Source organism: Antrostomus carolinensis, unplaced genomic scaffold (genome assembly GCF_000700745.2).
Source record: "Antrostomus carolinensis isolate BGI_N321 unplaced genomic scaffold, ASM70074v2 scaffold12806, whole genome shotgun sequence".
NCBI classification, from domain to species: Eukaryota; Metazoa; Chordata; class Aves; order Caprimulgiformes; family Caprimulgidae; genus Antrostomus; species Antrostomus carolinensis.
In genome coordinates, this window is record NW_010322602.1 from 1 (window position 1) to 27,147 (window position 27,147).

The window sequence follows — 27,147 nt, forward strand, 5'->3', positions numbered from 1 at the left end:
TATATATATATATATATTTAAAGAAATAATCTTCTACTCCTTATAAGAAATAGTTCAACATCTGAAAAGTAGCTATATTTAGGAGATGGTAAATGGTCTATGGAAGATTCTGAGGGACCATATTTTCATAATTAGTTGTTAATTTTTAAAAGAAATTTAAAGCTACATATACTGCACATGATCTGATATTCAGTGTAATCTGTCATAAGTCTTTTTCTGATGTTACTGAGTGTTGCTCTAGAACAGTGGTGCCAAATACACCACCTGACCAAGCACAGATGGATTAAAAAGTATAAATAAACCCCCTTGATAATTTCACTGTATAATTAAAATTCTCCATTCTCCTTAATACAGCAGTTTAGTTCCCATTAAGGTAGAAAGGCAGGGAATTCATACCTGAAGTCTAACATACACATCTGAGAATTGTGTATAAGTGACCAAGCAAGCTGCATGGGAATGGGGTCAGTAAATATGACTCTAAATTTAACAGAATTAAATAGAAGTAATATGCGTATATGGATTGAAAGAGTTCTCTGAGGCTGCTTCCAAAACTGCACGTAGTAGTTCATCATATTGAAACTTTTCCATGCTGTTGACCATCTTCTCTGTGCCTCTCTTTCTCTTTTTTGTTTTGCTGGTCTCTTCAGACACTTTTGTTGCAGTCTCTCCTGATTAGGGCTGTTTATTTGTTGCATGTTTAATTTCTCTCAGTTGATGGGCATATATGTCACCTGTAGAGTAACATGTTTAGTTGATCTTACTTGAGGTCGTTGTTTCAAAGTAGTGATGTTTATAAATATATGAAGGGTGAATGTCAGGAGGATGGAGCCAGGCTTTTCTCAGTGATGCCCAATGGTAGGACAAGGGGCAGTGGGTGTGAGCTGGAACACAGGAGGTTCCGCTTAAACTTGAGAAGAAATCTCTTTACTGTGAGGGTGCCAGAGCACTGGGACAGGCTGCCCAGGGAGGTTGTGGAGTCTCCTTCTCTGGAGACATTCAAGACCCACCTGGACACCTTGCTGTGTGATCTCATTTAGGTGTTCCTGCTCCAGCAGGGGGGATTGGACTAGATGATCTTTTGAGGTCCCTTCCAATCCCTGACATTCTGTGATTCTGTGTGATTCTGTTGGTGTTTATATCAGGTTTTCACCTGTTTTTGTAATTAGTTTTTTTAGGTGGCTAAATTGACTACAGGGAATGCAAAATGCAGTGTGAAAATTGCAACACATATGACTAATTTGAATTATTGGATCTCAAAGTCGTTATTAAATGTCTAGCTGTAGCCACTGAAATCTGGAAGAACTAATGTGTTTTTGGTTTTGTTTCTTAATTGTTCTGCGCCTAGGGGTTGTCTGAGTTTGGGAAATCTGTGTGCTAAACTCACTGTGAATATTGCCTTATGGTACCTTTGCAAATGTCTCAGAAAACTGTCCAACCCGAGTTGAACTGGAATGGAAGAACCTCTTGTTTAACTTTTTATGCTACATTAAGGTCCAGTAGGTATTGTGATCTCAGGCTAGAGATGTACACGCTTGAGAAATAAATAATAATAATAAAAAAATCTATCATGACATGTTTTCAGATCAAAATCCCATATGGTTTTCAATCATGGAATTGTGTTTCGTAATCCCTGTATTAGGGTTAAATTTTTTTTTTTTTATTATGTTAAAAGCTTTGTTTTTGTTCATACAAAATCTGGAAGTACAATGTCTAGACTTTGAATTATATTAAATCCATTGCAGTTTATCCAAGGATTATTTATTTGGGGTTATTTGTACGGAAGTGCCATTAACGTGTTGAGCAGTTTGTTCTTGGACAGCAGGGACATGACAGTCAGCTGGAACTTGAGGGTAAATGTAACATTTGTTACATCTGTCTTACTTGAATGTTTTCCTATTTTAATGATAGCAATTATTCTTAGTTACTGTTGCATTCACAACAATACTTCTGGGCATGTTGACTGGACAAGCTGTCAAATTAAGATGTATTTAATATGCCTACTGGATTTTGATAGTGTACTAAAGCAGAAAGCCTGGTGAAATGTTTTAGTGAAAAGTGCGGATCATAGTCTCAATTGTGGCTTAATGTCAAAGTTGCAAACAATAACATAGAAGGCTGGGCCATTTTTCAAATATTTTAAAAATGTTAGGCTTGGTAGTGTATTTCAGAGTGAAAAGATTCCTCCCACACACCCCCATTATCTGTATTTTTTATGTAAATCAATTTTTTTAAAAAAAACAACCAACACCTTTCAAAACTTACTCTACTAATGACTGCAATGAAAAGGCATTATAGTAAAAAAATGGTGCACTTCAGTATGATGCCCCTGGTAAGGATTTATCATTGCCTCCAAACATAAAGATATTTCTGGATTTTATATATATTTATATAAAAATGCAGAGTGCCACTGGCATAATTGTTAATCAGCAGCAACAACTTTGCCTAACATGAGACTCCTCTTAGTATGACACGCGTTACCACATATTGACACCATATCTCATAAGCGTGCTTCTAGTAGTAAATCCAAGAGAAATTGTTGTTTGTCATAGGGGAAATAGCTTGCTTTCATTTTGATGCTTAGTAACTCCTTTTTGTGAGGACAAGAGAAATAAGTAGACGCATGTGACCTGCAACACCATTTCATTTGCTCATCTTAGTCATTCTTACTTTTAATCTCCTTGTAACAGGTCCATTTATTTTCTGATCAGAGAAGTTTTACATGTGGAAATCTCCAAGTCTTTATTGTGCATGAGTTGATCTGAAGTTTAATATCCCAATCCTTATAATTTATTTTTGGTGGTCTTTGCTTAATTGTGGGTGAATGTGAAAGCACTGATGGGTAATGTCAGCTTCCCGGGATTTTTTATCACATAGCACTTGCTTTCCAGTTTTTCTCAGTGACGATTCTAAACTTTGTGGAGACTTGCAGTAGTTCTATGTGAAACATTGCACTTCAGCAAACCTTAGTGTGTGGGAGGAAAATATTGAACATTAATTATTTAAAATCTGTTTTTTTCTCTGTTGTCATCTTGTGCCATTTGCTTATCACAGTGTTAGAGAAAGGATCCACTGCTCCTGTTTCTCTTACAGGACTTCAAGTGGGATAGACCACGTAAGACTTCTCCTGGGAAACACCTGCTTCCCCGGTAGATGAATTTGTTATTGGGATCATTCTTATGAGCAACTGGTAGCGTGAATAATGTTTGCCTAGTCTAGTTCTGAAGCAAGGAGGGAAGTTAATTTTTACTGGAGATAGAGAAGTTAATAAGTAAGATTGTAATAATCTTGCCAAAATCTGCTATCCATACATTCAGACATCTAATCTGAATTAGATTCCTAGGCTCCTGGTACAGTAAACAGAAAAAGATGCATTAAATGAAGAGAGTTCATTCAGTTCTCAGACAGGAAACAAAGTTAGACCCTTCCCAGAGAGCAACTCATCCTAACTTTATCCTTAATATCACTGGGATTCAGAACACCTAGATAAAATTAGACATTATATTTTCACATGGCTGATGTCAAATGAGGGGAATTTTACTCTTGTTTACATATAAAGTAATTTTAAAATGCAGGTTGTTTTTTATGAAAAACAGTTATAAATAACCAAATATTTCTTATACAATGTCACAAACTCATCTTTGTACTGGTTACAGAGAGACTAAGAAATTTATTCTAAGAAACTTGTTTGATGCAAGCAGAGATGTATTTTAAGTGGCCCACTGGTAATTTTGTAAAATCCTAAAACTCTCTGAGGTAGAAGATAAGTTACATATTTAAAGGATGTATATGCACAGAGGAAACAGTTGCTTCTGTAAGTGTAAGGGCACTTGTATGTGTTTTGGGCATACAGGCTACAAAGATTAAGCAAAATAATATAAAAAATAATCTCAATAGTAAAATTACTTGGGGTCATCTTTTAATTTGTTTTACTGACAATTATTGATGACACAAGAGTATGAGAAGTTGTTTATAGAATTTAGAAAAATAGGGTGTCACCAAGCATCAATGTCAAGTCAGAGCTTGCGGTCTGGGTTTCATAGTAAACTTGATTTTTGGAACAATGAAGATTTTTGAGAATTTGGAGTATGTAACAGCTGCTTGAAGCCAGTCTTTTTCAGGTGTAACATGTTGATATGAAGTCATACTGTTGCCCTCTACTGGCATCTGCTGAAAGCTCTTAAGGTCTTACTCATCAGGTACTGTGGTCTCCATGGTTAGTTTCTGAAGGATGCTGTTAATCCGTTGCAGACAAACTCAAAACCATCCTTTGAAAGCAGAAGTCTTTCTGTTTCAAGAGACTGGGATAGAGGGAGAGAGGGAGGAGGGGTATGACTCCTACCTGTCAACGCTCCTCTGCTTACAAACTACTGAAAGCTTTAACTTCTGTGTTCAAAAGCCCTAAAACATAAAAATGTCGACTGAATTAATTAAATATTTGAGTACTGACAACTGTTGGAGTGTTTGAATTTCAGAGGCATGGATTAAAGACATCGAGGGTCATGAGAGAGAGTATTGTATTTCAAACTGCACAACAAAAACACAGTTAAAAATGCAGTGATTCTTGTCATCATCCTAAAAATAAAAAAGCCAAATTCACACAATTGTGCTTTCTGAGAGATGGCAGGATATGAGAGGGGAAAAAAATTATATTTCAAAAGTACACTGCTATACAGTTTTTTTGCTGCTGTCATTAACAGTTTTCTAAACAGTAATAGGCAGAAAAGAACAGAATAGTCTTATCTACTAAATAGGGAGGGGTTACTTAATCATCTAATTTCAGCTGCCCCCAAATCTTTACACAACCTGTGACTATGTGGAGATTTTATGTACGACTGTGACTATCAGTTCATCAGCTGTACTGTACTCAGAATTGGTCCTTCTGAAGAGCTGTCTCTCTAAGCTGTCTCCTTTGCATACTTCTTGTGATCCTCTGTCATCTTGTTCCCAAGAAAGAAAAAGTCCAGTATCTTCCCTCTGAGCAATCATGGAGGAACACTTTATGCGGAGAAAAGATGAGAGCAGGGATGAGGCTTCCTTTCTCCAAGTCAGGATGAATATCCCTTTTATTAGGGATCGTGGAGCTTTAAATGCTTATCTCTGTTACTACTGCTCTCTGGCACTCTAATCTTTGGCGTATCGGTAAAATATGTCTGGGATTTTTTCAACTGTAAAATGTAGTTTATCTTACTGTTTTCCAGGACTGAGTATGAGTGTTAATAAGTGTTTGATATTTGGACTATGTTGACTCTCTCTATACATGCAAAGATTTTTTTTCATGAGCAGAAAGCTGGGCAGTTACTTGGTAGAACAGGCTTTGCTTAACTTGTATTTTCAAATAAAGGTTTGTTACATGTTCAGCATTACTATAGTGTAGAACAAATTCCATTTAGTTAATAGAAAAATAGTTATTGTGTCTGAATTTGTTGCACTGTGGTTTTGTACTGGAAACAACCTGATATTTGCTTTTAAAGCACTGTGTATAGAAAGAGGAGGCAATAGACTCAGATTCCAGTGCATTGTCTAAAGAGTTAAAAATTAAAATACTCTTAGGGAATTACACAGCTCTATCACTTCTTCCAAATTATGAAGCTAGCTTAGAAACTCTTCACTCTTTGATTCTGAAGCTCAGTATCCACTTTACACTAATATGAGTTTGGGAAAATTGATGCTAAATGACACCAGTTTAATGGAGCATTAAACTAAATACCTTTAAGATATGGGATGCTGCAAAGGAAATGCTAAGATCCTTCTGCTTTCATTTCAGTCATAAATTGTGACATAAAAATTGCAGAAACTTTTGATTAACTAGCTTTTGGCACAGTTAGTTCACATACAGCATTAAAAACCAGTAGACTTTATATTTCATTGAGATTCTGATACCTAGAGAGCTCTAATAATGACCAGATGTGAAACAGAAGAAATATTTGGGAGCAGTTAATGCCTAACCATAAAAGTGACTATGTGTAAGTCACTGTGGAATGGGGTTTGAGCAAGGGCAGTGGGTGTTTAAATGGGTTTTGGGGTTTTTTTGTTTTGTTTTTCTCTTCTCCTCCCAGCTCTCTGTGTGTATTCATATATTGCTACAACAAAATCAAGCAGCAAAGAGGAGTATTTTGATCCAGCCTTGTATCCTGCTCAGCTGGACCTTTATTTGTAATTTTCCTGATGCTTAGGTCTCTCTTTCCTTGAACTTAGTGCGCAGACAAGGCCAGAAATAAGTACCTCAGTTTGACAAATAACCGTGCCGCAAGGCCTTTATATACTGAGACCATATTTATGGATTTTAATGCTTTTCTTCTTTCCAGGTGAGCGTCCTTACCAGTGTCCTTACTGTGACAAAGCTTTCAGCAAGAACGATGGATTGAAGATGCATATTCGCACCCACACAAGGGTAAGTGTAGCTTAATTTTTTATGGTTACTTGAGGATTGTCTATGAATCATGCGTGGTGAACAGCAAATAATTACTGTTTGTGTAGAGATTAGGCTATACCAACGTATTATATACAACAATATATACATATACTTATCAAAATAAGAGACAAAGATTTAAGTCATTAACTGTTAAATTCTAATTATCTCTCCCTTACTGGCCTTCTGTTTTTTCTGTGTTTTATTTCTTATGTGTTGAAATAATGGCAGTACTAGCTCCTTCTGTTAACCTGTAGTTATTTATAAATATAACTTAATGTTTGTGATTGTTAAGTAAACGATTCTGTAAAGGCCTGGCTATTCTTGAAAGTTCAGTATCTTAACTGCTTGAGAGAGGCCAGCACAGAGCCACCAAGATGATTAAGGGAATGGAGCATCTCCCTTATGAGGAAAGGCTGAGGGAGCTGGGTCTCTCTAGCTTGGAGAAGAGGAGACTGAGGGGAGACCTCGTTAATGTTTATAAATATGTTAAGGGTGAATGTCACGAGAATGGAGCCAGGCTCTTCTCAGTGATGCCCAATGGTAGGACAAGGGGCAGTGGGTGTAAGCTGGAACACAGGAGGTTCCGCTTAAACTTGAGGAAAAACTTCTTTACAGTGAGGGTGACAGAGCACTGGGACAGGCTGCCCAGGGTTGTGGAGTCTCCTTCTGTGGAGACATTCAGAACCTGCCTGGATGCCTTCCTGTGTGATGTCATTTAGGTTCCTGCTCCGGCAGGGGCATTCGACTAGATGGTCCAATGAGGTCCCTTCCAATCCCTGACATTCTGTGATTCTGTGTGGTCTAGTGCTTTGATTCTTGCTGTCTTTTTAAAATCCAGATGCAGTGAGCTTTTGTAGGGGCTGTACTTTACTAATTGATGACAAATATGAAGCAGCGAAATTACTTTATTTATCTCTTATTTAAGTGAAGGCAAAATAAAGGGTAAATAGCAGACGTCGCCAAGATTATTTTTGAACCTCCGGTCTCAGCACAAAGGTTCCCTGTTTTAGGGAAAAGCCTTGTCATGAGGACAAAGGCAAGATCTTGGCCTCACTCAGCCAGCAAAAAATAGAGAGCTGTCTTCAAACAGCCCTTTACTAAAGAGACATCTTCAGGTGAAGTTAAGCTGGTCTAGCATTCCATATCCTACCTGCCTCTGGCCTCCCCGTCCACCATAAGTAAACAAACAAAAAGTGAGAAATAAACTGTAGCTTTTACTAGTGATCCCTTGGGAGCTGTTACTGCTTACAGAAGTCAAGGCAACCTGGAAGCCAAGTCGAGACAGTTCTTTATCTGTTAGGAAATAAGGAGGACAGTAGTTAAGATAGTAGTCTCCATATGCAAATCTACACACAGAATAGCTTTCTAAATAAGTAAAGATAAGATCACAACTGTTTGTTTCATTTTCTGCTATTACACCAAGATTTTGAGGGTATTAACTGGAGGACCTAGATGGAGTTTTAGCTTGTGTACACCAAACTTTAGTTTAGAAGTAATCAGTAGTTTGGTGGCAATCCTTCCTGGTGGTCCACTGGTGTTGTGTCCTACCTCTGAGGTGGGAGGAGAGTGACTAAAGTTCTGTAAATCCCCTTGGGCTAAATTAAGGTGAAACGACACCAAATTATCAGTCACATGTTTTATTTATAATGAAAATAACCTGAACTTGGAAAATCTAAAAATGTTGGCAATGTGGGTTCTTATTGGAACAAACTCTGTAAAAGAGGGAAGAGAAGAGAGAGACAGGAAAGGAAAGGGATAAGGAAAGGTATCATGACCCCCAGATCCCATGATGATACCGAGACCAAAGGGGCAGTGCTCCAGTGGTGGGCAGGCATGTGGCTCCCTCAGTTTGTGTCTTTATACAGTTTAGTCCCTGTCCCTCGAGTGAGGCTTTATGTCTCACTGTGCAGGTGCCACTGTGAAGGGTGGTCGCAGAGGATCTTTTTTGGGGATCCTGGTGGTCGCTCATCCCCTTCCTGCAACAAACTCTGTGTCACTTTTGACCATATATATGGTGGTGTTTTGTTCAGCATGTCAGAACACAGAACTACACATCCTCCAATGTGCCTTCTGAATCCCACCTTCTGCATCTTGCTAATAGTCTTCTGCATCTCACTAACTGCTCCTCTTATTGTTACTTTAGTTATGGAGAACTTGTTACTGTGCAGAACTTGTCTTGCTACAATGATTGAGACATTCATTAACTCTTTCAGTCTCTCACAGTTGGGAGCAGGCTAATGCAATTTTGTTAATTGTTTCTCCTTTCCAGCTGTTAAATCACTTCAAGCGGTGCTATAAAATCTCTTCTGTTGTTACTGTCCTATATGACTGGTTTTGCACCAGGAGAAATTTCATTACCATGTATGTTCTACATGGCTATGAGTGGGAGGAGTGTTAAACAAGACCAGCTCTGAAATAGTGCCACACTTAATTTCTTCCTGATTTGTCATACAGTTTGAGTAGAAACAACAAAACAACAAACCCCCCAGCCTCTGTAGAGAAAAAATGGGGGGTTGGGGGGATAGAATAGGCCTTTAAAGAGCCTATAATGAGGTATCTGTGTTGACTATAGTGATTTACACCAAGGGATGAGTTCTTCCAAGATGCATGCTCGTTAGAGAAGGTTAGAGAACTTTACAAACATTACCTTCCTCGCTTAAAAGCTGTAAATTAACTGATAGCTGTTATTTACAGCAGGATTGCATATCCTACCTTCTTAGAAAATGCTGTACTTAAGTGGAGGAAAGCTGTGCATTTTTTTTCTTGATAATTGTTTAAATTTTTTTTGCTAGTTGTAGACATCAGTCCTGATTACCCACACAGTGCAGGTAATAAATATTATGTCAACAATTAAAAAAAAAAAATTTCAAAGTAGATTAATTGCACTGAATGGAAAACTTAGAGTTGTTCTTTAGCTGAGTGTGCTTTCTTGGGATGTTTCTTGCTCTTGGCTATTGCTATTTTATTGTTGTTTGGCTGCTTGCTACTACCTTTTCTATGTAATTTGTTGCTTACATATATTCTCATTTATCATACTTTGCCTCTGTTATATGTAAGCAAAAAAAAAAATCTTTGAAATTTGCAGACTGGCTCCAAAATACTTCTATAAAATTGGACTAAAAGACAAACTGAGGACTTTACATAATGTTGAAAGAGGAGGAAAAAGAAAATAATTTAAACATTGCTTAACAGAAGAACAATTTAACCAGTGTTTGTTATTTAGCTAATAGGAAAGGGAAGAGTTAGGAAAATAGATTTTACAGAGTCAAGATTTCTTTTCAATATATGTAGATGTTGTCAATAGGCAGACTTTGTATTGCACTAAGAACATAATAAAATTTGATTTAAAATATCTTGGGAAATGTTCTGCTGTGTCACGTAGTCAAAATATCATCCTTACAGAAAGAAAGAACTCTGTTCACACCAGATGTGATGTGAGTGTTTCCATATACTTGAGATGTCACGATCATCTAAATGTGAACAGGTCATACTGCAGGGTTTTTTTGTGTGCAAGTGTGCTAAGCGGGCTACTGGAAATCTTTGCAGTTGGGGTTTTGATTCTTTTTGTGGTCATGCTGTTTATATGCTGCTCCTATTCTGAAGCTTCACAGTGAAGCTCATTCATATATGAATGGCATTTCATATTAATGTATCCCCAAATATATATATTTTTTTTTTAATTTTTTTTTACTTTAAGGTAATAAGAATCAATATTGATATCGTTAACGTTACTGGTAATTTTGAAAACGCAAGCCTATTGCTATAATCTCACATCTCCCAGCTGTTCCTCTTCCTCATACTTCAACACCTTATTCAATATCTAAACAGAACTGGACAGCAAAAAATTTTAGAGTCTTGGTAGGAGAGGGAAAAAAAGTTTTCTAGCAATGTTAATAAAAACAGTAGAACAGAAAGGAAAGTTTAGTACGAACTTTCACAGATTTTTAAAGCCAGAAGGAGTAGTTATGTTGAGTCTGTTCTTCTGCAGAACATTATTCATGCAGTACTGTAGGATAATAAGCTGTTTAATTGTTCAGATGAGTAAATATTAGTGGAGGTATAGGGGCAATAAATATGTATTTTTAGGTGGTCTGATTCAGACGTAATCAGACAAAAGAGAGAGCAGAGTGGTGAAAGGAGTTTGGGTATTTGGAAGGAATAAGAAGGAAGAGAAGGAGAGGAAATACTGAGAAGTAAATTGAAAAGAGGCCATTATCTACAAGAGCACTTGTGTGCTTGGCAAAAATGTGAAGATTTATTTAATGTTTGTAGTAGGTTGGTGCTTGTAAGGAATATAGTGGTTGATATTCAGAATCTCATTAGGAGACATTGAAAAACTTAAATAATTGATCCTCGTGTGTTTGGTGCTGTTTACGCATGATTTTTAACTTAGTAGTGTGTTCAGAGGAAAAAAAAACTAGAAGAATATTTTACAGGAAACAAATGAAAAAAACCCCTTTTCAGTAGAGAAAACAGCTGTTTAAGTAATAGTTTTGTAATATCAAGATCACCTGCCCTGAAGTTTCTCTGAACACAGAGATGCTAGCAAAGTTGCAATCTATGCACTGATGCACCACTATTGACAATTTCTGCCGTGTACTTTAAGACCAGGCAGGTTTGTCATTACTGCCTGAGGTGTTCTCTTTTCCTCTTTCCTGCTATTTCATTCTCAAGCAGGTACATGCCTCTTGCTGAAGAAGAAGGTGGGAATCCTCTAGAAGTCTTGCTCGTTTAGTCAGGTTCTCTCTTTTGCTCTGTTTTGTAGAGGTGATTAGGAGTTACAGATACTAAGATGGCTCACTTTGAGGTTGACAGCCTAACGTATTTGTACATAGTACTGATAGCTGAATCTCCAGCTTTGAGCATTTTGATTCTTTAACCAAGTGAAGTATAAGCTGAAAATTGTGAGCTATTCAAGTGTGTATTTTTTGAAGTGAACACATGCGGACCTCTGGTGCTCAGGGCAGTCATGGTCTAATTCTTCATTCTGGAAATCAGAGACTACGTGTATGTTAACAGGTAATACAATGCAGTAGTAGATATGTGAAGTGAAACAGTTGGTGCTGAGGACCTGCTGTTTATCTTGTATGTGTTTCAAGGATTTTACTGCAGATTATGTGTAGTCTGGTCCTGTGGTCTGAATGCACAATAGCACTCCCTGGAGTGCATTAAACCTTCTGATTTAATTTTTTTTCTGAAAGGGATCCACGTCATGCAGTTCAAAACATTTTGGAAGTGTGCAGCAAAGCACAGCAACATAGGACATTTGGGAAGTGTGCTTCAAAAGCACACACCTGATCTGAATATAAACACTAAAGGAGGGGTATTCTAACTGTACTATGTAAGAACTTTTCCAATGAAGAAAGATTATACCTGTGCAGAAATAGCTTTAAACTCCTCAGTATGATACTAATTCACTATAACTTGTTCTGTGATCCTGGGCTATTTAAACAAAGACAAAACTGAAGATTAGGAAATAAAAATTGTCTTGTGTTTCCCAGTGTTTATTCTAAGAACAAGAAAAGCTAGGAGGTCACACTTGAAATTTCTTTCTTCAGGCATCTGATGTGTTTCCTCTTCAAAAGATTGTAAGGATGTTGGCTATTGTTTTTCTTATCCTTTTCTACACATACATTTTATTTTTAAATTTATTCTTGCATGCAAAATAATTATTCAAAGAGTAAATATCAAGATGTATAAATCCAGAAGGTATTTTTCTATCAGCTAAGTCTAGCAATGTGGAAATAAACATAATCATAGCACCCTTCCTCAAGGGCTGTTCTTGTATATATCTTGAAACAAGACTCTGGTCTTTTGGCCAGAAAAATTGTGAAGTAGCTTAAAAGTAATAATATGACTTTCAACATGGAAAGTGTCATTGAAGACATTAAATTTAGATCTATTTTACCAGTGGGATTAAGTGCCAAACCAGATCCTGTGGATCAGGGAAGGCTGCTGGAAAAATCATTGCAGAAAGTTGATTAAGGTCTGGCAGCTGCTAAACTGAGTACAGCCTGGGTGGCCACAGGTGTCAGCTCAAACTCTGGAGTAAACAGAGAAGGTAAGCCAAAACCCCTGCTGACAATGCAAGGAGAAGAAAATGCCAACCACCTAATATTCAAACATCACCTGAGTACTGATTTGTTTCTATGAAAGTAGATGTATTTGGTTGATGGTTTTTGGTGTGGGTTTTTTTTTTTTCTTTAAGAAGAAGAAATAAAACAACCTAAGAAAACATAAATGAGGAACTCATTGAAGTTCTTGATTAAATGAATTTACAGAGCTTATCAGCTTTGAGGAAATACATGCATACTTCCAACCTTCACAGTGCAGTAAACTTCAGCTCTTTCCTAAGGCTTTATTCAGTGCCTACATAATATTATATAGTTTAAGCTTAAACATGTAGAGAAATTATTGTGTATTACTGCAATATAATTGTCAGTGTTTGGAAATATCATTGATAAGTGCCCAGAGTTATCATTGCGTTAAATTGATGTTTTAATTACTTCTGAAAATAGTAGTTTTATTACAGTTTGTTTCAGTTAAATACTTAGCAGTGATGGAAAACAGAAAGAGTAGAAGCCATTTGCAAATGCTTTTTCATCACTTAATTTGAATATTTCATATTTATACTCTGAAGGTATAACAGATACATAGAACTTTTTATTGCTTCTTTAAAAATCTGATTTCTGGTGGTTGAAAGACTGCTGGCTGTAATCCTCAGATTGTATGTTTCTGAGGTAATAGTTAAAAACTGGAGAAATTACAGTATATTAGGTACGTTTCTTTGTTTCGTGCATAAGTGCCTGCTGTTTAAAAATGCATTAATCTTTATGTTTAAAAAAGCACCTAACGTTCAGAGATTGTACTGTAAGAAATAGAGCGAGTTAAGTGGTAAGCATATTTTTGTAACTCTGCAACTAACTGTACTTGTTCACACTTAAAATGCTTGGCTAGTGTGTATATTTATATATATATATATAAACACACACACATACATGTATATATACACATATTCTTGCATGGAACTGGTCAATAGGTTGCAGCTGATGTTATGTAGCTTCTGGACACTTTAGCTATCAGTACTTCTAATACTGTTTAGGAAGATTGATCTCCTGTTCTTGTTCTTTTAAAGCTGGGCAGCTTAGATACTGTTAGCAGTGTAGCCTCAGAATTGCAAGGATTGGTGTGATCTAGTGACCTGAGTATCAGATATGTTTTGAAGTCAACTCTTGAAGTCCTTAATTTCACAGTTAGTTTGTTAAGTAGTAGCTGAGAGTACGAGTCTTAAGCTTTTATGAATGTGTCTGCATGGGCTACAGTCACATAAGAGACGCCAGAGTAAAAATATCCTTAGAAGTTAAGGCCTCAGAACCTGACAGGATATGCAAGGGTTAGCCAACCTTGAGTTAATTTTGAGTTTTATTCATGAATTTCATGGGATTAGGTATAAGTCATGATAAGCATGGAAGCTAGGCAGTCTCCTGTAGAAGTTTTCTCTTCAAGCCTGTGTTTCAGCTTGCTGCTGGGACAGTACAAAGAAAAAACTGTCCTCATCCAGGTCCTGAGTTAAACAGTCTTTCCAAGGCACTCATTTGGAACTTTACACAACCCTTTCTATTGTTTTCAAACAGGTCATGTGTTCTAGAAACAGCATAATGTGCTACTGCCAAAAAAAAAAGTTGGGTACTAAATATAGTCTTCTATGCACATGACAGTGTGTAATGAAATACTATGAGGTGTTGATTGAATTTTGATTTTTTTTTTTTATATTAGATTTTATTTATATTTCCCTATTGGTGAGATATGAGTGAGTTCCCAAACATCTGTCTGAGGATGATGACTTTGCCAGTGCAAACTGTGGTTTCCTTGCCTGTGGAATCTGTGTTTGTATACAGAACATAGAAGGTTTGAATCCCACTGCACCTATATTTTCACACTCTTTTTTTAGTGTAATGTTGGCTGATGATCATCTTTTCTTTGTAGAGTAGAAATGTTTTGGGTTTTTTTTTTGTGTTACTATTGTTCTGTTTCCAAGAGCAAATCAACATTATTTAATTTCCATCATGGCTGATTAAATAAACCCTTCTTCCCTAAATCTTAGGGGCAGAAATTACTTCAGTGGTTTTAAAAACCCAAAGAAACAAAAACTTTACAGATTATAGGTAGCAAATAGGCAGAACTACTGTGAAAAACAGGAATTTAATGGTATAGTAAATTCCAACTATTTGGATATACTAGAGCTTTTGAAGAAATATACCTTTTTTTCTTCTGTCAAGTATTTCAGTGAAGATGCATGTTTTTATTTTCATTACAAATTTATTGCAAGAATTTAAGGGTTTTGTTTTTTTCTTTTTTTTTCCAAAACCCTCAAAACAGAATTAATTGAGAACTTGTCTAACAGAAACATCAGTCACTTCTAATAAAAGTGACTTTTTGTTTAAATTTACCAAAATCTTTTCACAGTTGTTTCAAAAGGAAAGTTTCTGTGCCTGCTCTAGTTATTGGAAATATTTTAATTTTTTTTTTTTCAAAACCCCCAAAACAGAATTAATTGAGAACTTGTCTAACAAAAACATCAGTCAATTCTAATGAAAGTGACATTTTTGTTAAAATTTGCAAAAATCCTTTTGAAATTGTTTCATAAGGAAAGTTTCTGTGCCTGCTCTAGTTATTGGAAATACTTTTTAAAAAGCTTTTACTTGTCAACCGAGGAAATGTGTACTTGTAAAGTGATTGTTTATTGAGTTTTAATCATTACAGGATTCAAATCCCTACTACTTCTGTACAGTTGTAAATTCTCATCAGCCTTTGTCTTCCTGTGTCAAGATTACTTTAGTAATTTAAAGCAAGTCTGATAGTTGAAGTAGGGCTCTGTCTGTGGGAGAGCCACTTGCTGTAACTTCCAAAAACCTTCTAGTTACTAAGAGACCATCTTGTTCTTCTACATTTTTCACACTTAAATACAAAACTCGGCTCCATTAAGTCGCACCATCTGTGATCTTAAGTGACTTGGCCTTTCTTCTCAACGGGGGATGTGTTGCTAGTGGTGATGACCTAGCAGAAAGTATCACTGATGGTTTTTTGCTGCTAATCAGCTTAGTCTTTTTTTTTTTTTTTCTTAGGGCTGAAATGTAATTAAACATCAGCTACATAAGCCACCCTTGTTTGAGTAGGCACTTTACTAGTAGTCTTTCTCACTGCACTATACCTCAATTCCTAGCCCTTTGCTGAAGGTGAAAGCTGATCTTTTAAAAAGAATTGAGCAATCATTGTATGTCACCACTTTGCTGATAGTGAAACTACCCATTGCTTTTCTTAAATGTAGAAAAAACCTGTGCATTGACACTGGAATTTGCAGAGGCTCAAAGGTCTGTTACCACAGCTGCTGTCAACAGGTTTTCTTGTAAAGAACGACTCACTTGGCCTGACCCTCAGCACAGTCTGTGGGGAGTCTCTAGACCAAGCAGAAAGACCCGTCCTATTCTCTAGGACTTCATTGCTGTTCTGCTTAACTTTTGGTCAAAGTTTGCTGTTAGTGAGGCTGCAAGTTAGGTTGTGGGTTGCTTATGGGGTATACATCATGAACCCTGTGTTAGGCTGCCTCTGGTTGGACTCTTTCCAAGCCCCTGAGATCATGCTTTTCAGGCTGTTGTAGTCCTGAACCTTCAGTTCACATTTAGGTGGGGTTTCTGACAGGATGGTACCTGTCAAAAACCAGGACACTGGTCACCATCTTTGATACATGCTGTGTACAACTGGCTGAAGAACTCCTTAGTGTGGTTTGAGGGACACATCCACACCAATAATTAGTAATAATTGAAACAGTGTTGGTGGTATTAGGAGAAGGTTTAAAATACACAAAGCAAAAGGGTTTATGTGAAATGTGCAGGTGTCTTAAACTTAATCTTGTTCCATCAATGCCTAAGGTACCCCTGAGGTAATACTTCCTGCAGTCTGTATTTGTCACTGTCTTCCTGGTTTGTAAGCAGATAACACCACTGTCTTTGCTGCATTTTCAGGTGGACAAGGCTGTAGGATTTCCAAGGTTCTGCTTGAGAGGTCAGCTCTTGGTAGCTGCAAGCCCGAGTAGTGTATTTTAATGTTGTCTGGCTGGTCGTGTTTGTTCATTCTAGGTCATATTTTTCCATTCTTGCTGGTTTTTTTTCCAAACAGTTTTTTTACTAACCCTGTGTTCAAGTGATAATGCAAATACATGCAGCAGAAAATGATATTTAATAAGAGTAGTACAAATATTTTCACATTCTCCTCATAAGGTTTGAATGCAGATAGTGTTACTGTAGCTACATCTTGTGCGTAGGCATTGTAAGACTTTCTCTTTGGGACTAAAGGAAAGCTCTTTGTTTAGAATAATGAAAGTAATTAAAAAAAGAAGAATAAAAATCAGGTTAACTAAAGGATGATGTTATGTATTTTAAAATATTTTGCTATCAGAAGTACAACCTGATATTTTTTTCTTTAGCTCTGTGTTTCCTGTTGTGAGACTAAATCTCACCCAAGAAACTTCCGTACCCACTGTTTCCCAAGGAGTTTAGATTGAGACCTTTTGAGGCTTCTTAAGGTTTTACCAAGAATCTTCATGTATCTACTGTGCCTTACTGTTCATTTTTCCAAAATAAGTAATTTTTGTCTCTGGATTTACCTGTTATGCAGATTTTGATTTTGTATGTCTTCAGAGAAGAATTTTTTTTTTTGGCCCATCACCATTATAATCACCATTATGCATGTCTGGCAATTTTCTCATGTCACAGGTGTGACAAGTGTAAGTGTTTACAGGTAATATAAGATTCTGTTTAAATATTTACAAGTGATATAGTATCTGATATGCTTTTTCTTGTTTCTCTGAACTCTGAATGTTCACTTTTCAGCATGTAGAAAGTGCAGATCCAGCAAGTTGATAATCATGTGAAACTTAACATGGTCAGTATGTCTTACTCTGAGATTCTTGTAATTCTAATGTGTGCTTAAATGTGTGAACATGATCTACAAGAAGAAACATGCAGTATGTGAAATTCTGAAGTAAATCAGAAGGAAATCTGCTGAATTCAGTAGGATATATTAAAAAAAAATGAGCATAAGAGAGATTAGATCCTAGATAACTCTGGGATTTTAAGTATACTTTGTGTGTCAATTAAAACTTAGGCATTAAAAAGGATTATTGACCAACATTTCTGTGCTTGACGAGTTCACTTTGAGTGGTACAAATCTACAATCACTGTAGAAAGTTAATTTAACCAAAAACGTTTGGTTTTAACTTGCTCCTGCCACCTTGCATGGAGTTATGAGAACTGTTCTTAATTTTCATTCATTTGAATCTTGAGCTATGATATAGTAGTGTCTAGATTATGCTGTTTTTGCTGTTGCTGTTGAGCTCATGTTATAGTTCTAAATTCAGATTTAAAGACTTTTTTGGAGATACTCCTACCAAAGTCATTCATGTTTTACCTGTGTAATAAATTTTACCAGGTTTACAGAAACTACCACGTGCACTAGTGCTAAGCTAATATACATAGTGTATTTATATTTCTTAAGGGAGATACAGTCAACTGCAGCAGCAGTTAGCAGTTCACATGTTCTGCATTTAAGTATTTCCATCTGCTGTGGTTGCAGGATACTCTGTACACGTTCTATCAATCTGTTAAAGGTGGTGTCAAATGGCCTTGAGAATTTCTCATGTTCTGATGTCTTTCTAATGCAAAGCACAATTTGCATAGAATCCAAGGTAGTCATTTGTGATTCAGCTATCCACAGACAGATGAAGCGTGCATTGCAGGCACTGTTTTATTTGTCATAGTTGTTAAAATGTTGAATTCCTCTCAGTTTTAACATAGTGAAGTAAAAATTGTGAGAGATGGAAGCTTCTAAGTTAGCATACCATTCCTACAGCAAAGCACCTTCCAATATACCAAGTCCCAGTTGAGCTCTTCTTGGCCTTTCTTTGTTTAGAGACAGGAAGGTTATAATTCCTGATCTACATATTTCTATTTATACTTAAAAATGTAATATTAAATCACTGCAGTATCAGCTACATCCTGTCTCTCTCTGCTCCCTTTCTCATTTGTATTATCAATAAAAGAAAACACATGCAGTACTTTGGCTTTGCTGCCACCATAGTCATGGCCTGGCAGATACTTTTTGAACAGAGGGTGGATTTATAGAACTAGCAGTTGCTGAGTTCTCTGGAGTCAGACTTACATTATCTTCCCAATGACCTCCTGTTTTTTTGACAGTTAGCAGGTTTTTACCTTTGCTTGATGTTTTAAATTTGTCCAACTTTTTTCTAAGCTCGTCATTGATCCCTATTGTCCTTTTGTGGTGGCGTTAACTTTCTTTCAGACTTATTGCTGTAGTTTTTATCTATTTTTTCTTCTGTTCACATTTAGAGCAGTGGTGGTTATGTCAAGCCAACATCATCTTTTCCACGTTACAATTGTTGCCTTCTCCAAGTACTGTGCAGTGGAAATTTATATGAGGGGAGGAAGAGGGAGAGAGAAAAGGAAAAGCACAGAATATTTTGTTTTGAAGAAATCAGTCTCTCAGTATGATGTCCTCTTCTAGACTGACAAAAGTCTTTTTCTCTGCAGAGAAACTTGGGGCCAAGTTTTGCTCTGGACAACACTACTGATTTTACTGAAACAGACACAAATGTGAATGAAGGGCAGCTTAGCTTAGTGGAGAGAGGGGAGAGGGGGCTGGTGTGAATCAGAATTGTCTGCTGAAGTCACTAAGGAATCTAAAATTAGATCAAAGACAGCTTCGGATGTGTTTCATGCACTACATATGTGAATTTGAATAGAAATGCTAAGGGGATGGTTAGCTATATCCATTTTTGCCATGGAGAATAATATAAATAGCCAAACGTAATCTTGGGGAAGATATTGTAGCCCAGCTTTGTGACTTCAGCGTTTCAGAGTTTATGACTCTTTATCCAAAATGGAATCCTGGAGTCCATTTAACTCCGAAATGAATGAGATAATCATAATCAAGTTAGCTCCTCAGATACCTGAAGAACAAGATGATAAAAAGGGAGCAAGTACACCTGGTACAGTTTGCAATAATGAATGTTTTCATAGGTGTTTAAGATGAACACATCATATACTTTGCTTTGCACTTTCTATGGAACAACCTTCACAGAGAACGTCTGTTTTCAAAGAACTTGCAGAAAATGTGGTTTATGTTAACCACAATGCAAAACCAATTAAGGGGCTGTTGCAGAAACCTGCTTTTTATATGGCTTATTCATACATTTCCTTAAAAATTGCAGACCCTGCTCCGTGAAGTCCAGCAAAATTCCATGTGACGTGAAGTTTTTGGTCTAGATGATGTTTTTGTTTTTTGTTTTTTTTTAAGATCAGCTCAGATCTTTTTTTAGGTAATTTGTTATGTTTTACTCTATACTGAGGAATCATGGAAATTACAAAATTAAGATAATGATGAAAAAACACAAAGATAATAAACATTTGTAAGGAGAATCTTGCACAGAAAAGCTGATTAGTGGCTTCCCTTCAGGCCACTTTGATTATATGCAGCTGGGCACTGTGTACTCAGCCTGCATTGGTAGAAAGATTTTTCTTGCATCATACTGAAATGTACTTTATTTATCTCATCCTTTACTCATATCTGGAGTTGAAATGCCTTTCCCTGTCTGTCTGATTTTGGTGAGCTAGAGGATTCCTGCCACTAAAAGCAGAGATATTTCTCTCTATGACACTGCCTTTTCTAGGAAATGTGATGGGAGGGTAGTTCAATTTCTTCACTCTGTAGCTTCAGCACTTCACCTGAGTTGTTCCATTTATCCTTGGATCCCATGTTATTTCCCAAAAGGCCACTAAGATTACTGCCTATTATTTGTTAATTCATGGACTTAGCATTTTTATTGCCTATTGATTTTCAGTCTTTGTTTTCAGTTTAATTTAGTAAAAAGTGTTTACTTTGTTGCCCAAAATACCAATCTTCAGAACTTAAGTAATACAGAATTAGGGACCACAAAAAAAAGGAGGATGAGTGAAATAAATATAATTGATTCAAAATTAAGGTGCCTCTAGAGCATAAAAGTTTTAGTGAGGCAATGTGCAGTGCCATAATACTAACTTCTGCATTTAATTCATTTATTTAAATGTTGGTTTCCCTAAATCTTTTGTAACTTTAGTGGAATAAAGGAAGAATTACACCTTATATTAAAGTTTCTATATTAAGGAAGAATTTCGAAGAAGAAAATCTTTATATAAGTGGTTTTCCATACATATCTCTCTCTATTTGATGTCAGTGAGCTTGCAACTTTTATAACATCGTATGTTACAGTAGCTGCTAACCAATAGTTCTAATAAAAATACAGATGGCTTGGTTGCCATCTGCACTTCTTTTGAGATTCTGCAAGGAATATCTGATTAACCTTCTGTCACCACATTTCAAAATAAGTTGGTTTTTTTTTTTTCTCTACCATAAGCTTTCCTTGTACCTCCACTTCCCCCTCTCACCTCTTCCCCTGCTTGGAAAAATGCTAACCTGAGGTTTTCATAGACATCTGACTTGTCTTTCCGCTTTAAGCTTTTGTGGAGGATAAAGAAACATTGGAATTTTATGTTTCTGTACCTTTCACATTACGAAAAACAGACTTCCAAAATGGCTGGGTTTGAAAGACCAGAACAGATAATTAATTCATAAGTGGGTGTTGAAGTGGAAACTGTCAGGCCACAGCTTTCCCAGCTTTCACTTAATCATTTGAAAGTCGTTTTCTGTTGTTTTCACTGACTGTAATCCCTTAGAGAGAATATAAAACTTGCACCATCCAGCATGGAATTCCACTCCTCTAATGACTTGGGCTCTGTGTTGACTCACTTTCACTCGCTGTTGTCATTTCATACAGGAAAAGCCGTACCAATGTTCAGAGTGTAACAAGGCTTTCAGTCAAAAGCGAGGCCTAGATGAGCACATGAGAACCCACACCGGAGAGAAGCCGTTTCAGTGTGATGTGAGTTGATCTATCCCTTTGTCTTCTTGACTTTGGTGCAGCAGCAGGACTCAATTGCAGTGACACTATGGCCTTGCACCTATTGCTGTGGCTTAAAGTTCCACTTCATATGGTCTTTGATTACTTAACTAATGAAAGGCCATTCAGGGAATTTTATGTACCCTCTTCAGTTGCCAAGAACGTTGCACACCCTTTTATTTTATGGTTTTGGATCCCTTAAGAAGTATTTTCACCATTATTTATGTAATTTGGATGCTGCAAGTTAACAAATTCATGCTGGTTTGATTCCTGTATAAATCGTATGACAGGTTAATTGTTGGAGATTAGCTTATACAGGAAAAGGTGTTTAATTCATTACATGGCATCTGAATGCTTCTGATGTTATTGAATGACACAAATACAATTTTTTTTATTTCTGTTTGGTGAAATCTGGTCTGATATTTTCAACATCTGCTTATAGATTGGGTTTGCTCTTTTTTTTTTCCTTTTTTTTTTTAATTGTTCAGTGAGAAATCACGGATGCTGTGTATGCTTGCAGTGCTGAAATGCAGCATATCATATTGCAGTTCATAGATCACTGTCAAGTACTTTTCATTCAGCATACCCCATCCTGTATATAGTGCATCTCCTGGCTTTTGGAAGGTAGGTGGGGAGGCTAAACGTGCAGAAACTGTTGGAAAAGAATGTCTTTCAGAATTATCGACTGCCAGAATTTAAGTTGTTGCTTGAGGATTTAGAGAAGGGCATCAGAATAGGTTATAGAATTAATATAGGTGCTTTGTTTTCTGATATTGGCTCTTAACGAAGTGGTCACAATAGAACCACCAGCTTTTGATTATATCCTGGGTGGCTCTGAAGAGTTGTAAATTTGTTCACAGATTTCTAAAATTAGATGCAAAATTATAATAAACACTTGGCATGAAAGTTGCAAGGGTCTGTTAGTTGATCTGGCTTTTAATAAATAATCTGGTGACATTTCATGGAAAGTAAAATGCATTAATTTAATAAAAAATTTCGTCTACAATATTTTGCTGATGTCTACAAGTGAGATTTACTGTATTCTTTTGGGATAATCTTAGCATGGCTCTAGAATAATACCTTGAGGATTTCTCTAATTCCAAATCATTGTCAATAACTTTTTCAGCTTTCAGATTGCTATATTGTTTATCAGCAGTTGGCTAGCTTACCGTGTAAATGCAGTTTTTCCCACACTGTGGATCCAAGATTCACTGGTCTTGGATTCACAGTGTACTTTTTCAGATCAGTTTGGGTTGCTGGTTATATTTTATTCCTTTTTCTCTCTTTAATTGAAAATAGGAGCTGTAAAAAAACACACTTTCAACTTTTGTTCCGTTTTTCTCATTAATTAAATAGAACTGTATTTTCCCTAAACATAGTATTTCTAGAAACAGCTGTAATCTGTATCTAGTCATAGTCCTTCTCTGAGAATTTTTATGTGCCTTCATTTACTGGAGATTTTTTTTATGCTTTGAATAACTGCCATGTTTCACTAAATTTATTCTTCAATACTAGTCTTTTGCTAGCCACACATTGCGGAGATTGCTGAGTTTTTGGGGTTTGGACATAAACAGCAGTTGTCTCTGCTGTTCATTCACACACTCTTCAGTTGCCCAGGTGCCTACTGTGGTCTGCTGCTTAATGCACACTTGGAGAGTATTGACAGTTTTGTTTTCAATAGTTACTCCTTCCTTCATGTGGACTCCACTTCTGCAGATGCTGGGGACATAGTAAATGTCACCCAGAGCAGCCCGTTCCTCCAGAGCTGTCTTGCACATTGCATATTACCAGATGTTTCAACAGAAGTTACAGGAAAACCAGTAGTGGACAGTTAAAGGAAAATGTACCCATGGGAGACACTTATTGTTGACTCCCCAGTACTAAAGATTGCTTTTTACACTTAAATATTCTCACATAAAATTTTTTTATCCTTCTAAAGATAGCTGTAGATGTTCTCATTATTTTTCTTATAATGACTTGAGTGGTAATTTATGTCAGTAACTTCCCCAATTTCTTAACTGTGGAAAGAGATTGTGGGGAGGGGAGAGTGTCAGGTTACTGCAATGGAATTTCAATAAATGTCTTTTAGTTCTTCATTAACAGAAAGGATTAATAGCCATTCCATTCATTGCTTTTTGTCCATGTGCTGTGTTCCTTCTTAGCTTCTCTGAAGTTATTTCTCTTTTCAACGTTTTGCATGATGACTTCCCAGGTTCATAATAATCTTTGTTACTATTTTCTGGATTTTTTTTTTCCCCCATTTCCATTGCATGTTTTAAAGGATTAAAGTAATAAAAGTCCATCAGTCCAATGCCCAGACCTACTAAGAATCCTTTGAAGGTGGAAAACAGGCTATGTTTTCAATGATTAACACATTCATAAATGTAATCATAGATGAAGCCATGCTGAAAGACAAACGTCTTCAGACGATGGAGCGGTTTGGTCTCGTTTCCTACCTGGCACAAGAAGCAGTCATAGAAGCTGTTTGGCTCTTTCTTCTAAATAACATTAACATTTTCTGTCAGAATTTTCTTTGTTTACTAGTGCTATTAGCATTTACAAACAGGAGTTGCCTTCAGTGCAAAAGATCTGAAGAAAGAAAACTTTTGGCTCTTGAAAAAAACCCCGTGTATTTTATGGGTTCAAAAACAGGCTTCACTTGACAGTGCACTTCTCCTCACCCAATATAAACTATTACCATTTTTTAGACCTCATTTTTGCTTCAAATAGAATTTTCTTCTAGAATCAGAAATAAAAGCTATGTCTTCCTCTCTCTCTCTCTCTCCTATTTCTCAGGTATATGGAACAGAAAGTACAAGCTTGTGCTGCATGTGAAAGTAATCCTTGTACCCTGTTTGAAGGTGCTGCAGTTTATGTGGCTATTTCTGTGTCTTATCAGTTAACAAAACCATTTTCATAACTCACAGTTAATGACTCAAAGCTTTCACATGCCACTGATAGTAGTAGAAATTGAATATTCCCATTTTAAGATGAAAATTCTAATACATACCTTATAGCAAAGTGAAAAAAACCTGAAATATGGAAATATAAAAATGTGTATTTTCCTGCTATGTTAGATTTCTGTTCTCTGAAGACCAGCCTGTTTTTACTGGAAGACCAGTTGAACTTCAGTTGCCTCAGAGAGCAGATTATTCTTTGAGGGCAGAAAGGTCAGGCACTGCGTGTCCTGGTTTTTTTCCAGTACAGTATTTCCCTTCACTCTGCCTTTAGTTGACCCTACACTTACTTTCAAATGTCAGTCTTTTCCAGCCTCCCTACTCAATCAAAACTTTGATCATTTTGAAGAGATTGATTGAGTTCAAGTGCACATTAGCTCTAGCATGGTTGTAAATCTATAAAATGTCCGTCTTGCTTATAAAATTGAAATATGAAGCAAACACGTAAAAAAAACCAAACTAAAACCTTTTATACATAAGTTCAGCACAAGATGTATCTTATCTTTAATGATCCTGTACATTTCGTGTTCTTTTTGAAGAAGTTAGATAGTAAAACATGGTAGAGCCTTGAAGGAACAGCAGGACATGTTATACCAGTTACATGAGTATTAGAAATAAAAAATGTACTTTAAGACTGTGTTATAAGATGTTTACTTTACAAATTAAGAGGTGTGTGTAAGATACACAAAACACATGTATGTATGTGTATCCTTGACAGGCTTCCTGGCTTCCAAGAAATATGTTGTGTTTAGAAGTATATGTGATACTTTTGACATGTTGAGACTTGTGAGCAAGCATGATGGTTATGATTAGATAAATGTTATGAGTTGACTTTGTGTGTTCTGTGGAAGAGGAATAGCAAATGGTATTTGGCAAAATCAGTATTAAGACCTGACTGTTCTGTGAGTGATGTTCACTGTTGCATAACAAAAGGGTGACTGTTGCTTGGGTCTGAAAGAGGTAATTATACATTGAGGGGAAAAAAGCTGGAGAGTTAACAGTTACTGTGCAGAAGTCCTTGTATTACATCATGTCATAAATTCAAAATGTTATGTTGTAACAGCACGTACAGTGTTCTTGTCTGGGGAAAAATTATTTTGGGTGCAAAACTTGCTTCTGGCAATTGCCCTTTTTATGGTCGTTGTATGGTTTTGCCTTAATTGGCATAAAATATATATGCTGCAGGTCAAGATTATCTACTTGGATAGTCAGCTCTATTTGCCTGTCTTGGTTTCAAAAGGAACCAGTAATCATTCAGCATTTTCATTATTAGTTTGCTACCAGTATGAATTTAAAACTAGATTTCCTAAGGAGGGATTGTGCTGGGTTCCGTGAGTTTCCTCTGCGTGGAAGACTTTTTTTGTCTGGAATAAACGTGGAATTCTAAGATTTCAAGTTTATGGATGTTCTTTATTTAATTACATGACTCTTGCCTATTTCATTTGTCAGATCAGGAATACACTTTCTATATTTTTTTTTTCTAGTAAATTCATGCATTCATTATGTACCAGGATGGAAGGTGAATATGACAATGTAACTGCACAATTTCAACTGACTTGATGTCTTGCCTGCAGGTTCTTAACTTTTCATTCTAACTCCTCTTGGCTGTGCTTGTTCTTAACCTTTCAGTTTGACTTGAGTACAGGAATTTTTATAAGAAATAATGGTTTTAGCGTTGGCAGAGTCCCTCTACCTGTTTATTCAAATGGTAGAATGAACTGGAGTGCTTGGAGTACAGTAGAGGAAGGGAAGCTGCACACCAGGTAATACAGCAAAGGAACTGCACTTTCATTTGCCAGATGTCTTCTGTTTTCTTGACAAGGCAGAGGAAGACTGGAACAATGAGAGTTCCTCTATAATAATTATTAACCTTTCTTGCAATCTTCAGAGCCTCTTTTTTCTCACTCCTCCCTCCTTGTAACTGAACTGATTTTTTAGGAACCCGCAGATATAATTCTGGAGGTCAGGAAGGAAATATTTCATTTGAGGTCAAATTGACAGAGGCTTGTGATGTTTTGTCAGAATTTTTGCAGCATCCCAGATAGACTAGTAGGTTTAAAACAAAACAAAAAAGCCCACGACAAACAACCAAACCACAATGTAACTGAGACACATCAGTGTGTTGATATTTTGAAGATTCAATCTTTTTCACCTTCTGCTCCCCGCTCCCGCCCCCCTTTCTTCCCATGCCTGTGGTACCACTATTAATGTATGATGTTGAAAGATACCAGACAGAGTAATGATCTTTAAGGTGCGTTCTGAAGAAGTTATTCTTCCAAAGACTAGCTCATTTATTAAGCATTCCAGGTATATGTGGCTGTGGCCTCAGTGGTGTAACACAAGGAGCATTACACATACCTGAAGTTTTAAGGCTTCTTTTGTCTTTGTCGTGTCTCCACTGCCTTAGGTTTGTGATCTGTCCTTCAGCCTGAAGAAAATGCTGATCCGACACAAGCTGACTCACAACCCAAATCGACCAATGGCAGAATGCCAGCTTTGCCACAAGAAGTTTACAAGAAATGACTACCTCAAAGTGCACATGGAAAATGTCCATGGTGAAACTGACAGCTAACTACAAAGTGTGTGAGAAGAATGGATCTCACGTTCCAAAGTGCTCCATTTGTACATGTACAAACTCCAGACTTCTCACCTGACTAGTAAGCATAGTCAGGAGAAACAATTGTCTTGTGTTCACGTGTTATTTTTCTCACTTTTAAAAAAATATACTAGTAGGATAAAAACCAAAGAAAGTAAAACATGGCTTGAAA

The 27,147-nt window shown here is 36.6% G+C and overlaps 1 protein-coding gene across 1 annotated transcript; it reads left to right on the forward strand.

Moving 5' to 3' along the window:
* Window positions 1-6,305: 6,305 nt before the first annotated feature.
* On the forward strand, window positions 6,306-27,127 carry LOC104526752 (PR domain zinc finger protein 5-like; the record flags this gene model as incomplete). The annotated part of the gene is made up of 3 exons (XM_010170294.1): window positions 6,306-6,391; window positions 21,300-21,404; window positions 26,787-27,127. Coding segments are annotated over 3 exons (356 nt in total), but the record flags the coding sequence as incomplete, so codon positions are not given.
* Between the last annotated feature and the right edge of the window lie 20 nt (window positions 27,128-27,147).